At 46.5% G+C, this 14,359-nt stretch overlaps 1 protein-coding gene across 2 annotated transcripts in view; it reads left to right on the forward strand.

Annotated features, from left to right (window-relative positions):
* The first annotated feature begins 162 nt into the window (after window positions 1-162).
* The window catches only part of LARS1 (leucyl-tRNA synthetase 1), a 75,811-nt gene continuing 61,614 nt past the window's right edge, over window positions 163-14,359 (forward strand). Inside the window, exons 1-5 of one of the 2 annotated variants that reach the window (XM_040344584.1) lie at window positions 163-271; window positions 7,723-7,841; window positions 11,376-11,463; window positions 13,484-13,564; window positions 13,652-13,789. In XM_040344584.1, coding sequence (XP_040200518.1) covers window positions 266-271; window positions 7,723-7,841; window positions 11,376-11,463; window positions 13,484-13,564; window positions 13,652-13,789 — 432 coding nt within the window. In that variant the 5' untranslated portion in view covers window positions 163-265. Of the gene's footprint in view, window positions 272-7,722; window positions 7,842-11,375; window positions 11,464-13,483; window positions 13,565-13,651; window positions 13,790-14,359 lie in introns of those variants that run through there. The other variant, XM_040344585.1, reaches the window with a different exon arrangement.

Genomic DNA, 14,359 nt, shown 5'->3' on the forward strand with positions numbered 1-14,359 from the left:
ATGTGGCCCGCCTCTGTACCATGTCTGAGAGGGCGGTGTAGTGTCACCGTTTGCTCCCTATCGCAGAATGCTCCTGTCAATAGAACTGATGCAATCTCCGGACAAGGGGAGTGCCGGGAGTTGTAGTGTGACTGTGGTGTAAGCCCATGACTCTGCTAGAGAGAGAAACTACAACGACCGGCATGCTGTGCGGGAAGGAGACGGCTTTCCGCTGACTAACCGGCAACGTGTGATCGGAGAGCAGCTGTGTGCCGGGAGAGTTAGCATGACGGTCAGTGTTTGGGGATCCCAGCTGTGTATGCTATGCCCAGGGATTGGAGATCAGGGGTGTGTGTAGAGTGTTTGGAGATCAGGGCTGTGGGTAGCGTGTTTGGAGATCAGGGCTGTGGGTAGCGTGTTTGGAGATCAGGGATGTGGGTAGCGTGTTTGGAGATCAGGGCTGTGGGCAGAGTGTTTGGAGATCAGGGCTGTGGGCAGAGTGTTTGGAGATCAGGGCTGTGGGCAGAGTGTTTGGAGATCAGGGCTGTGGGCAGAGTGTTTGGAGATCAGGGCTGTGGGCAGAGTGTTTGGAGATCAGGGCTGTGGGCAGAGTGTTTGGAGATCAGGGATGTGGGCAGAGTGTTTGGAGATCAGGGCTGTGGGCAGAGTGTTTGGAGATCAGGGCTGTGGGCAGAGTGTTTGGAGATCAGGGCTGTGGGCAGAGTGTTTGGAGATCAGGGCTGTGGGCAGAGTGTTTGGAGATCAGGGCTGTGGGCAGAGTGTTTGGAGATCAGGGCTGTGGGCAGAGTGTTTGGAGATCAGGGCTGTGGGCAGAGTGTTTGGAGATCAGGGCTGTGGGCAGAGTGTTTGGAGATCAGGGCTGTGGGCAGAGTGTTTGGAGATCAGGGCTGTGGGCAGAGTGTTTGGAGATCAGGGCTGTGGGCAGAGTGTTTGGAGATCAGGGCTGTGGGCAGAGTGTTTGGAGATCAGGGCTGTGGGCAGAGTGTTTGGAGATCAGGGCTGTGGGCAGAGTGTTTGGAGATCAGGGCTGTGGGCAGAGTGTTTGGAGATCAGGGCTGTGGGTAGAGTGTTTGGAGATCAGGGCTGTGGGCAGAGTGTTTGGAGATCAGGGCTGTGGGCAGAGTGTTTGGAGATCAGGGCTGTGGGTAGAGTGTTTGGAGATCAGGGCTGTGGGTAGAGTGTTTGGAGATCAGGGCTGTGGGCAGAGTGTTTGGAGATCAGGGATGGGTGTAGCGTGTTTGGAGATCAGGGCTGTGGGTAGAGTGTTTGGAGATCAGGGCTGTGGGTAGAGTGTTTGGAGATCAGGGCTGTGGGCAGAGTGTTTGGAGATCAGGGCTGTGGGTAGAGTGTTTGGAGATCAGGGCTGTGGGCAGAGTGTTTGGAGATCAGGGATGGGTGTAGCGTGTTTGGAGATCAGGGCTTTGGGCAGAGTGTTTGGAGATCAGGGCTGTGGGCAGAGTGTTTGGAGATCAGGGATGGGTGTAGCGTGTTTGGAGATCAGGGATGGGTGTAGCGTGTTTGGAGATCAGGGCTTTGGGCAGAGTGTTTGGAGATCAGGGCTGTGGGCAGAGTGTTTGGAGATCAGGGATGGGTGTAGCGTGTTTGGAGATCAGGGATGGGTGTAGACCAGAATGATATAGGAATCTAATTGTTAGCTATGGTGTGTACACTATGTGTGTGTAGATTAAGGATAAGCTCTGGCGTGTTCGCATAGAACACGTGCAGAGCCCGCCAGGAAGTGTGCACGGCGCTGCGCTAATCACAGCCAGGGAGACATTGTCCCGATGCTCGGCTGCAGGGATCGTGAAATGTCTCCCTGGTTGTGATTAGCGCAGCGCCGTGCACACTTCCTGGTGTGCTCCGCACGTGTTCTATGCGAACACGCCAGAGCTCATCCTTAGTGTAGATGTAGATCTGTAGCCTCTCTAATTTTTAGTGGTGTGCCTGGCTTTTGACAGGGGTATCAAACTGGCGGCCCTCTAGCTGTTGCAGAACTACAAATCCCATCATGCCATTGCTTGTGAGAGTCATGCTTGTAACTGTGAGCCTTGCGATGCCTCAAGTTTTACACCTAACCCTCAAACACTCTTATCTAATAAAAAGTGTTAGTGCTACAATTACTGTAGCTGCGGAAAAATCAGGAGGGGGGTGGGGACATTAAGCATTTGTTCACACCAGGTAAAACATATATTTGTCGGTGTTCATTGTATAGCGGCAGTACAATGTTCAGTTACAAACCATCACAGTCTACTTGCTTTTTTAAATCCTGTTGAAGTGTCACAAAATGATACTTCATTCAACACTATGCATCAGTCCATTGCAACAATGTTGCACTGCATGAAAAAAAAAATACATGTTACATTTTATGCAGTGTACGCTAATGGCACACATGGTGTGAACAGAGCACAAAGAAAACAGATAAATAAAGGCTCCACCTCAGGAGGCAGGAAATACAAGGGGATTAAACCCATAAAGGGCAGCTACCGTCCCTCTTCCCCAGTCTTTTGTGTTTCCTCTACTGGAGGGGGAGGCTGGATGGAGCGCATGGTTCCCCAGAACCTAGGCATGGCGGGAGGGGAAAGGTGGTCTGCTTGTATCTTTAGGGGATGGCAGACTTCAGAATTTCCCGGTCAGGCTGCAGGAAGCTGAGACTGGTGCCCTTCTCCATATTGGCTCAGGGAGGGCTGGCGCTTCCTGCGTGGGTCTTCCTCTGGCTGGATACTGTGGTATCGCCTGAGGGGGACTTCTTTGGCACGTCACGGGTCTGTTCACGTGAGGAGTGTGGATGCCGGTTTATTTAAACGCCAGCTGGCGGTCCTGGATCCACCAACAAGCGTAGCAGCGATGCTTCAGGACGACGGCATGTACACAGAGTGGCAGTGGTGCCTGCTCAGGTAGGTAGACATTGGGGTGGTTTGGTCTACAGGGCTGGGGGAAGGGGGTGTGGACCTTCCTTTGCCCCCGCATATCCCACCCCCCGCTAATGCAGGATCCAGGCTAAAGAGTGTTGCAAATCTGGTCAATGGCTGGTGGGGGTGCACATAGGTATTGGTGGGGGCACGCTCGCTGTTGGCAAGGGTATCTGACAGCAGCATGTCCTTTGTTTTGCCCCCTGTTCTCTTTCTCTTGTTTCAGGCTTAGCCCAAAGAACCAGAGCGAAAGAAGTGCCTGTCTTGCACAAATAAATTCAAAGAGGGGTGAAACGAACCACTCTGCAAGCCTTGTATAGATAATTTGGTATACAAGCAGGTAACGGGGGCATGTAAGAACTTGATTTCTGGCATGAAAAAGGAAATGAAGGCAATTAAATCAATGCTGTCGAGCCTTGAGACCCCTAATCAACCAGCTGAAGTACCCCTCGCTACAGCCCCAGAGGCGGGTGACGGAATGGGGGGATCGGATTCTTTGGAGGAGCTGAGTGAATCAGCATCGTCCAAAGACATTCCGAGTCAAGAGACCAAGTCACCTAGATTACAGGCTCTTGCTCGTGGAGGTGGATGCCTTGCTGGGTGTGAGAGATTAGGAAGAACAGGGCCTCCTTGTTCCTCCACCATCAGATGTACCAGACCCTGAAAGAAGATCAAGGCAAGGTATTTTGGGTACACAGCGCGCTATCGGACTCTGTTAAGAAAGGACATTTTTACCTAAAAGCTTGAAAAGGTGGTTTCCCATTAGTGAGGATCCCTCTTGCATGTGGAACAAGGTGCCAAAATTGGATGTAGTCCACAGACTTCGCATTTAAGGACATGGGCAAAAGAATAGATGTGCTGTTTATACGGTCATGTGATGTAGTAATGACTAATTTAAAGCCAGCAATGGCGACAACCGTGGTGGCTCATAATTTAGAAGTCTGGCTGGACCAACTTCAGGTCCAAGGAGGGACCTCACGGAAAGAAATCCTGGATTCCCTACATTTGCTGCAAAAGGCGGCTGGTTATATGGCAGATGCTTCTGTGGAATCTGTCGAGCTCTTGGCTAAAGCTGCAGCCCTAGTAAATTCTTCTCACTGGGCACTATGGGTAAAATCTAAATCAGGGTACCCGGCCTCAAAAGTAAGGCTTTGTGGCCTCCCTGTTTGGGGTGGGGGGGGGGGGACCTTTTGTTCAGACAGGATGTAGAGACAGTCTTATAACAAACTGCGGTAAAAAGAAAGCTTTTCTGATAAAAATAAAGAGGCCCCAGGAAGACGTGTTTTTTTTTTTTTTTGTTCCCAAGGGCAGGGGGGGTCACAGGGGCAGACTCCTAAAGGATCAGCCACTAAGAAATAGTGGGTAGGGGGAAACAGAAAGGTGGTATCCTGTTTTTCCTCTCCTAAGAAAACCACAAAATCCCAATGACTTGGTCCCCGTGGGAGGGAGATTGGGGCAGTTCCTTCCTCCCACAGTGGGAAAAGATTCCCTTAAACGGATTCATATGGAGGATATTCAGGGATGGCTACCGAATTCAGTTCAAGGGCACTTCCCCCGCAAGGGCGTTTGTAATTTCTCCCAGAGATCCTCAGAAGGCGAACAGCCTTGCTGTCCCAAATTGGCGACTTGATAGACCAACAGGTCCTCATTCCGGTGCCACAGCAAGAAATAAACCAGGGTTTCTATTCACATGTTTTCGCGGTCTGGAACCATCGGGCAAATTCCGTCTGATATTGAACTTGAAGGCACTAAACAGATGGGTGGTCTACAAGACTTTTTATTTTTCGCCCCCTCCTCCCTCCAATTGTAAGGGGATCTGTGGGCGGCCATTTACTTCCTGGAAGATCTGGGTGGTTGTTAAACAGAGACGAATCAAACCTGACCCCACCACAGGCTTTGCGATACCTAGGGTTCTTGGTGAACTCGGTGATGCAGAAAGTCTATCTCAGGGAGGAGAAGGTGGAAAAGGTAAAGGCAACAGCAGCTTTTTTTTCAGAACAATTTGGTGTTTTTTGTCCATTCATCCATGTCTGGTCTAGGTCCTCTAGCAGCAACAATCCCATCTGTACCGTGGGCAAGGTCCCAGTTCAGGTGTCTCCAGGACAATATTCTGAGAAGCTGGGGTGGGACACAACAATCGCTCGACGTGACCTTCCGCTTATCTCCAAAAACCAAGAGGTCTCTGTGGTGGTGGAGGAATGAAGAAAACCTTTTTGCAGGGTCTGCAGTTGTCTTTTCCGGTGTCTGTATCACCACGGACGCCAGTGCCTGGGTTGTGGGCGGCCCACTGGGGGTCAAGAGTAGCCCAAGGGCACTGGGCCAAAACACAGTTCCAAAGATCAGCCAACTCGTGGGAACAGGCAATCTGGGAGGCACTGAGGGCATTCGCCAAAGTGTTGAAGAATCGCCATGTACAAGTCCTCTCGGGCAGTGTGGTGGCGGTCTCTTATAAACAAATGGGGGAACATGGTATCCTTCCTTAATAAAGCTGGTGAGCACCATTTTCACTTGGGCGGAGGTGACCCTGTGTTAAATATAAGCAGACCACCTAAAGGGAGTGGACAATCATCTGGCGGACTTTGGGTCGACACCAAATGTGCGAATCAGAATGGTAACTGAACAGGGACATCTTCCAGCTAGTAGCAGGGAAGTGGGGCCTTTTAGAGCTAGATTTATTCGCCAGCAGGGCAAATACCAAGGTTCCAGTGTACTTCTCGTTGGAAAGAGAGTTGTGAGGGCCAAGGGGATAGATGCCTTGGCTCAAAAGTGGGCATTTCGCCTATGATATGCTATGGCTTTCCCCCGGTCCTGAGAAAGTTTGCACCACAATAATTCTAGTGGTTCCGTATTGGCCAATAAGGCGTTGGTTTTTCCACACTGTTACGCCTTACAGCAGAGCTCCTCCTCATGCTGCCTGAGAGGGACGATCTGCTGTTTCAAGGCCCAGTCCTGTTGCCAAAAATACAGAGCCTAAAAATGTCGACCTGGTGTCTGAGGAAAGCTTCCTGAAGTCTAATGCCCCGTACACACGATCGGAAATTCTGACAGCAAAAGTCCAATGTGAACTTTTGAACAGAAATTCCGACCGTGTTAATGCTCCATCAGACTTTTGCTATCGGAATTTTCGCCAACAAAAAAATCCTATCGGAAAATCCGGTTGTCTGTAGCATCACTGCACATGCGCGAGTCATGCTGTGCTCTGCTATTGGTCAGCCAATCTTCTGGAACCTATGACGTGTCCAAGAAGATCGCTGGCAGGGAGAGGCAGCCTAGGGCGAGAGGAGAAGTCGCCTCGGTGGCCAAGAAGAAGAAGGAAGTGGGACAGATGAGGGTTCACTGATGGTGATAAAAGCTTCTGTGTGCAAAGGCGACCCCCTCAGCCCCCCTTATACTTACCTGAGCGCCCTCTCAATCCAGCAATTTGCACAAGAGCTCAGCTTCCCCCAGGTCTCTCATTCCCTATTGACTGAGTCAGTGGGAGCGATTGGCTCCTACTGCTGTCAATTACAGCCAATGAGAGAGCGGGGGCGGGGCCAAACCACAGCTCTGTGTGTCTTATGGACGAATAAAGTGGGGCTCAGGAGGCGAGCACTCACCAGTGCCCCCAAAGCAAGTGGCTTGTTATTGGGGTCACTGGCTGATTAAGAAGAGCACCGGCAGGGGCTAACAAAGAGGATTGGGGCTGATCTGTGCAAAATGATTACACAGAGCAGGTAAATCTGACATATAAATATATATATTCTCACTTTAAGAGTCTGTAAGGGCTGTGATGAGCTTGCCATATGTGGTAAAAATTATAATAATAAAAAATGTATAATACCAACAAAAATGTGTGACACTGAAGCTCATCTAAAGGCTAAACAATATGATGTCTGATGAGAGCCAAAAAGGCTGCAGTTTGCGAAAAGTATCCACTTTTATTGGCACAGTAAAAACACTTAGATTTAGCACCTTGACACAGTGGGGACAGAGAAAAGGGTTAGCGCGTTTAACGCCATACCATCGCTTCCTCATGACAGTCGTGGAAATACAATGTCAGACAATGCGGTTGATTTTCTAAATTAGTAGTGCATGCCCACTTTGCAAAGCGAATGGGGTAAAGTTGTGCTAGCTTAAGTCATCTAATCACGTGTGACCAAAAATCCTGTTTTTAATTGGGTATTCTTTGCAAAGTGAAATTTCACTTGACGTCACCTCATTCATTAAGCTGAGTGAAAATTCATTATGCTAAGTGCACATGCTCTATTTCTTTAGTAAATCAACCCCACTGTCTCAAGTTCTTTCTGAAGTTCTGCACCAGCATTCAAACCCGATAGTAGTGCCCCTGATGAGGTTCAAGCTGAGGGTCCAGAGCTCCAACACAGCATTGCTAACCACTCAGTGACTACGCAGCGACATTAAAATGTCTGCAACTGCTTACTGTTTTATGAGCAACAACAATCCTTATATTCAAGAGCACACCTTTAAACAAAAGCAATAAACCTTATTTGTTGTATGTGGTTAGCACATTAGGGTTGTCTGTTAAAATCCCAAGCACGGCTCTACCTGCCTGGAGTTTGCATGTTCTTCCTTTGCCTGTGTGGGTTTCCTCTAGGTACTCCGGTTTCCTCCCACACTCCAGAGACAGGCTGGTAGGTTAATTTGTCTCCTGTCTAAATTGGCCCTAGTATATGTATGTATGAATGAGAGTTAGGGGCCTTAGATTGTAAGCTCCTTGAGGGCAGTGACTGATGGGAATGTACAATATTTATGTAAAGCACTGTGTAAAATAATGGCGCAATATAAGTACTTGTAATAATATGTTTTTGTACAGGAAAGAAAGGGAACCGCGAAAGTTGACTTCCTAAAGAAAATCGAAAAGGAAATCCAGTTAAAATGGGAAAGCCAAAAAGTGTTCGAGGTCAACGCATCGGATCATCAGAATCAGAGCGGGTGGGTCTCTACTGTTTACATAGTGTGCCTAGCATGTTCTCCTACATTACAGTACTCCTCCATAGCTCATTATTAGCATTGGTATTTGTTCTGTATGGTGAAATTTAATCAGTCTTGTAATGTTTACTCCTATAAAATTAAGTTTGTGCAACCACTATAACGTAGAGCTCCATCCTAAGCGTATTGCTTAGTTTTGGATAATTGGAAACATTTAAGGGAGTGGAAAAGTTTTTTTATCTTAATGCATTATGTGCACTAAAGTTAAAAAAAAACTTATGTGTGTAGTGGCCTCCCCAGCACCCCATAATGCTTACTTACCTGAGCCCCATCTCTGTCCAGCAATATCCAGGAGTCCTTTGGCCATCCGGGACTCTCCTTCTGATTGGCTGAGACACAGCAGCGGGCCATTGGCTCCAACCAGAGGAGAGAGGGGGCGGGGCCTAACGACAGCTCCGTCTCTGAATGGAAACCCAGAGCTGCAGCACGGCTCGGGTGCCTCCGTAGCAAGCTGCTTGCTTTGGGGGCACCCGACAGGAGGGAGGGGCCAGGAGCAGCAAAGAGGGACCAGAGAGGAGGAGAATCTGGGCTTATGTGTGCAAATACACTGCACAGAGGAGGCAAGTATAACAGGCTTGTGTTGTTTAAAAAAAAAAAAAAAAAAAAAGACTTTCATTTTATTTTATTTACTGTGTTTTTACTGAGAAGATCTCACTTCCTGTTTGGTTGCAGAACATACAACAGGCACAAACATAAGTGAAGAAATCTCTAACGGAGATACAGACAGCAATAAAAATCTATTTATTCCAAAGAACTTCTATAACTGAGAACTTATATAGTCCACCACTTGCAAGAAAATGAACTCTAAATAATGTTTTACAGCATCTGCATATAATATGATTGTAATTAAAGTTCCTTGAAAATTGTTATTGATATTGTGGATGAACAAGGAGTCCCAACGTGGAGTCCAAATTTAGATAGCCTTTTAAAGCCTAAAAAAAAAGCACATGGGAAAAGACTTGCCTTCAGTCTGGACCAATGCCCTACAAACCACGTGGGGAGTGTCCACCCCCCCCCCCCCCCAGGAAGGTTTCACTGTAAAATTACAGCCTCTCCATACCAATTCTTTGCCCTGTGTACTTCCTCACTCCCATTTACTTCCCCATTCCCACTACATGTCATCAGATTTTTATTCCAGGAGTATAGAATGAGTTTGGAAATTCTAGAGAAATGCTTAACACCTTCCCTACCGAGCCATTGTAAAATGACGTCGGCGGGAACCCTTCCTCCTTCAGAGTGGACGTCATATGACGTCCTTGCATTCCCGGCCGGCTAGGGGGCGCGCGCCCCCGTCGCATTGCTCGAGGCCCGGTGTGCGAGCCTGGCGGCCGCGATGTCCCCCGGGCACCCGCCATTACCGCAATCACGGCAGGACCATGGATCTGTGTGTGTAAACACACAGATCCATGTCCTGTCAGCGGTGAGGAGACTGATGTGTGTTCCCAGTACAGAGGAACACACATCGATCTCCTCCCCTTGTAAGTCCCCTCCCCCTTACAGTTAGAACACACTTTAGGGAACATATTTAACCCCTTCAGGGCCCACTAGTGTTAACCCCTTCCCTGCCAGTCACATTTACACAGTAATCAGTGCAGTTTTATAGCACTAATTGCTGTGTAAATGTGAATGGTCCCAAAAATGTGTCAAAAGTGTCCGATATGTCTGCCGCAATGTTACGCAGATCGCCGCCATTACGAGTAAAAAAAAAAAAATATGGCATAATTCTTTTCCCTATTTTGTAGGTGCTAGAACTTTTGTGCAAACCGATCAAATACGCATATTGCGATTTTTTTTTTTTTACCAAAAATATGGTAAAGGAGGAAGAAAAAAGTTTTTTTTTTTTTAATTATGATATTTATTAAATCAAAAAGTAAAAGATATTGTGTGTTTTTTTTTCAAAATTGTCGCTCTTCTTTTGTTTATAGTTCAAAAAATAAAAACCGCGGAGGTGATCAAATACCACCAAAAGAAAGCTCTATTTGTGGGGAAAAAAGGGTGTCAATTTTGTTTGGGAGCCACGTCGCACGACCGCGCAATTGTCATTCAAAATGCGACGGCGCTGAAAACTAAAAATTGGTCTGGGCAGGAAGGGGGTGAAAATGCCCTGTATTGAAGTGGTTAAATAATGCACTACAATTTAAACCTATTCGATTTTAGTTTCACTAAAATGTACTGGGGATTTTTGTAGACTAACTTACGACTAAATGCTATGACTAAAACTAGATCAAAATTTGACATCAAAATTTACACTGATTGTAAACCCCTCACCTTGTAAAATAACCCATTCGGTTTAAAATAGAAATGAAAGGCAAAACATTTTTGTATAGCTAAAAAAAAACATTATAAATACTTTTTTCCCATTTTTTCTAAGTGATCACATTCCCTCTCTTCTCTGCTGCATAAGAGCTGAGGGAGGAGAAACAACAGGACGCTGAGATTGCTAATGAATGGCTGTGCAGCGGGGGGTTGTCAGGACAAGTCTGATCTTTTGGAGGAAAATACATTGAGCTACCAGCATAGCTAGAGAACCGACCACGGTGTGCTCTCCTGCTTTGTGTGATACATTTTTAATAGGAAAGAAAGGGGGCCGGTGGGAACATAAGGAATTTCACATAAAGGAAGCAATACAAGGACAAGATACTTTCTCATACAAGTACAGTGGAACCTCGGATTATGAGCATAATCCGTTCCAGGAGAATGCTTCTAATCCAAAGTACTTGCATATCAAAGCGAGTTTCCCCATTGAAGTCAATGGAAAACGAAAAAAATCTGTTCCGCATTGACTTCAATGGCATGCAATACCGCATGCGGCCAGATGTGGGGGGTGCGGAAAGAGCCTCGGGAACACACAAAAAGGCCAGAGGACAGCTCGGCTGACCTTGGGAACGGCGTATTTTGGAGACTTTCTGATTTCCAAATGGCGCCGTTCAGCTCCGCTCTGCTCTGGCGCCCCCCACCTCAGGCCAAACACGGTACTGCACACCGCTTTGGCTTGAATCCTGCCCATTTTGCGAGACAACACTCGCAAACCGAATTAAGATTTTTAAAAATGCAGTGCTCGTGTTGCGAAACGCTCGTAAACTGCGTTACTCGCAATCTGAGGTTCCACTGTACATGGAACAGCATCAAATCAGAAATATGAAGTGCTGGGGTGACATGCGCTTTAACACCGTTTGTGAATGCATTAATTTCCATTGATAACATTTGGATTATTGTGTATAACTTTTGGCTATTCCATGTCCTTATGGAAGCAATAGAAATCTGATGGAGGTTCTAACGTTTGTCTTGTATATTAAATACTAAAAAGAGTTTTCACGGAGCTCCCTCTATAAAGGTCAGATCCAGGTGTTCTCTGATAACTGATGGTTAAGTTGCCATTTTATTTTTGTAATTTGTGCAGTGCTGTACAATACAACAGTGAAGTATTGTGTTATTTTCTATGGATGGGAAAAGAGGTAACATTCCCTTTCATTACAGGAAAAGCAAGTACCTTGTGACTTTTCCTTACCCTTACATGAATGGGCGTCTTCACCTTGGTCACACGTTCTCCCTCTCTAAGTGTGAGGTAAGAAAAATAAAGAAATTGGTCACCTACAATTTTAGCTGTTTGGTAATGCAGTTCTTTTTTAAGAGGTCAGTTGTTTGCAAAGTTTTTCCATTTAATTTGGGAATTAACCCTTATTCTGGCAGGTCCACACACTTCTGGTGGCTGCAAGCTGACTTCTGGCTGTCAGATGGGAACAGTCGGCGCCTCCAGCGGCACTGAATTGCTTTCATTCCCCATGGTAGTGGGTGCACACGCCCCTGCCATGTATTCTGGGCTCTGCTTGCCCACCTGTGGTCCTGGGACTTGTCTGCTCTCCTCCCCTTCACCTGGGTTTCCTTGTAAGTTTCTATGGGCCAGTATGGCCAGGAAAATATCTAACGCAGTGCAATCTGCATTACATTCATTGGAGCACAGGGGAGACCTCAAGTAAGAACCTGTCCCCAAAAAATCATCACATAGGGGACTATGTGATGGGGGGGGGGGGGGGGGGGAGGGAGTGGCGAAAAAAAATAAAATACATTTAAGTTACGCCCAAGTATTTAAAATTACCCACAAAATGTTTTTTTTTTTTTTTTCACACGCCGAAGTGAGAGCAATATTTCTAGCACCAGACCTAGTCTGTAATGCTAAACTGCCGACCTATAGGGTGCTTTTAAAGTGTACTCGGCATCACACCGCCAGGAGGTGAGCAGGCCGGGGTCCAGTAGCAAATATGGGATATAGAGATTTAGCAGAAGCATTGTCAGTAAACAAGTCAAAGGTCGGTAGGAACAAGAGGAAGTGTAGTCGAGGAACAAGCCAAAGGTTGGTAGGAACAAGAGGAAGTGTAGTCGAGGAACAAGCCAAAGGTCGGTAGGAACAAGCCAAAGGTCGACAACTAATGGTTGCAGGTTGGGGAGCAAGTGGAAGAGTAGTCGAGGAACAAGCCAAAGGTCGACAACTAATGGTTGCAGGTTGGGGAGCAAGTGGAAGAGTAGTCGAGGAACAAGCCAAAGGTCGGTGGGAACAAGCAGAAGTGTAGTCAAGGAACAAGCCAAAGGTGGACAGCAAATGTTTGCCGGTTGGGGAGCAAGTGGAAGAGTAGTCGTGGAACAAGCCAAAGGTCGGTAACCAGTGGTAGTGGAGAGAAGGACAGCTGCAGGTACACAAAGGAGCAAAATATCGGCTGGCGAGAGCACAACAATCAAATCAAACAGGAAGTGTAAAGACACCTAAATCGGGAAGTTGATGGGAGGAACAAAGAGTTCAAGGTTCAGAAACAAGAGACAATCCAAGATTGTTCTAAGAGATCAGAGAGGGAACTGTCCAGTGTCTCACACATAGCAAGTCCCATTGGAAATATTTTCCTTCCTATGCGGTGGAAAGGGAAAATCGCCCCATATGTGGACATATGCATTAATAAAAACCTTTCCCACATTTTCCAAAAGGGGGAAAAAAATATTTTGACTGACGTTTAATTTTAAAGTGGTTGTAAACCTCAGACATGAAATATGACCAAAACGTATCCCTTTATAGTGTGTACTTTTCTCAATCCAAAACACTAAGTGTAATTTCTATCTGCTGCTTTGTTCCTCTGCTATCACAATGAGTCAGTTCTGACAAGATTTCCTGACACCAAGAGAAAAATGGTGACGGGGAGGGAGCCCCAGATGATTGACAGCCTCAGCTCTTTTCCTGCGTGTCACTGCCCTCCAATCTGCTCTCAGACCTCTCATTGATGTAACTTTAGCTCTATGCCCACTTTTTTTCAGAGCTGAATGATTGTAGAGGAAAGGCAGCTATAGATGAAGAGGTACAACTTGTGTAGGAGGATTTGTTTCATCTCTGAGGCCAGTCAGTTCACTGGGTATATGTAAGGGTTTAAGACCACTTTAAGTAAACCTGTAATTGATAAAATTCTGAGCATTACTGTGAGATTTATAATGGAGAATACTTCACTAATGCTTTAATTATTAGAAAATGTTCACTCTGCTGTATAACTACAGCCTTGTAAGTGTAACTCGTCCTGAAAATGAATGACCTTTTACTGTTTCTTTAGTTTTCTGTAGGTTTCCAGAGAATGAAGGGCAAGGTTTGCCTTTTTCCATTTGGTCTACATTGCACTGGCATGCCTATCAAAGTAAGTTCTCAAACGTTTCAATGCAGGTTTGATGTTGGCCAGATGTGTATGCACCTTTACCAATGTCTGCTAACTTATTCTTTTCAGGCATGTGCGGATAAACTGAAAAGGGAGATGGAGCTATTTGGCTGCCCACCTCAGTTTCCTGAAGAGGAGGAGGATGAAGAGGTACCGGCAAAGAAAGAGGAGGAGCTGGTTATTAAAGACAAAGCCAAGGGAAAAAAGGTAAATTGTGAGCTCCATACCTTCTAACAGACTGACATGAATCTGTTATGGACTCTTAAGGAATAACTTCAGATATGGATCTTTTGACATAGTTGCTTTGGCCCAGCTTGGACCAATGTAACCTGCATATACCATACCTGTGAGATTCCTCTAGGAGCTGAAAATCAGTGTAGCAGTCACCACTACTATAGTGATCTCTATTAGCTTCCAGGTCCCGTCCCAAGCTGCTGCTGCAAGAGGTTGGCTGCTCAGAACAGGCTAAATTCAGATATTTTCTGAATGCATGCAATGCATTCTCTAATTGGATGAGGTGGGACAGTGAGGTCAAGCTCTTTGCCTCATCCAATCAGAGAATGCTTTGCAATCTGAGAAAAAGCAAAGCATTCTATGAATGGTTGCAATGCCCAGCGAGTGACCTGCAGCTCAGCACAGGACCCAGAAGCTAGTGGAGATCACTATAGTAGCTCTATCTACTACAGCGGCTTCTAGAGTGATCTCACAGGTATGGTGTATGAAAAGTTTCATTCATCCAAGCTTGACAATGTAACTATATAAAATGATCTATACCTG

This window comes from Rana temporaria, chromosome 3, assembly GCF_905171775.1.
Source record: "Rana temporaria chromosome 3, aRanTem1.1, whole genome shotgun sequence".
Lineage (NCBI taxonomy): Eukaryota > Metazoa > Chordata > Amphibia > Anura > Ranidae > Rana > Rana temporaria.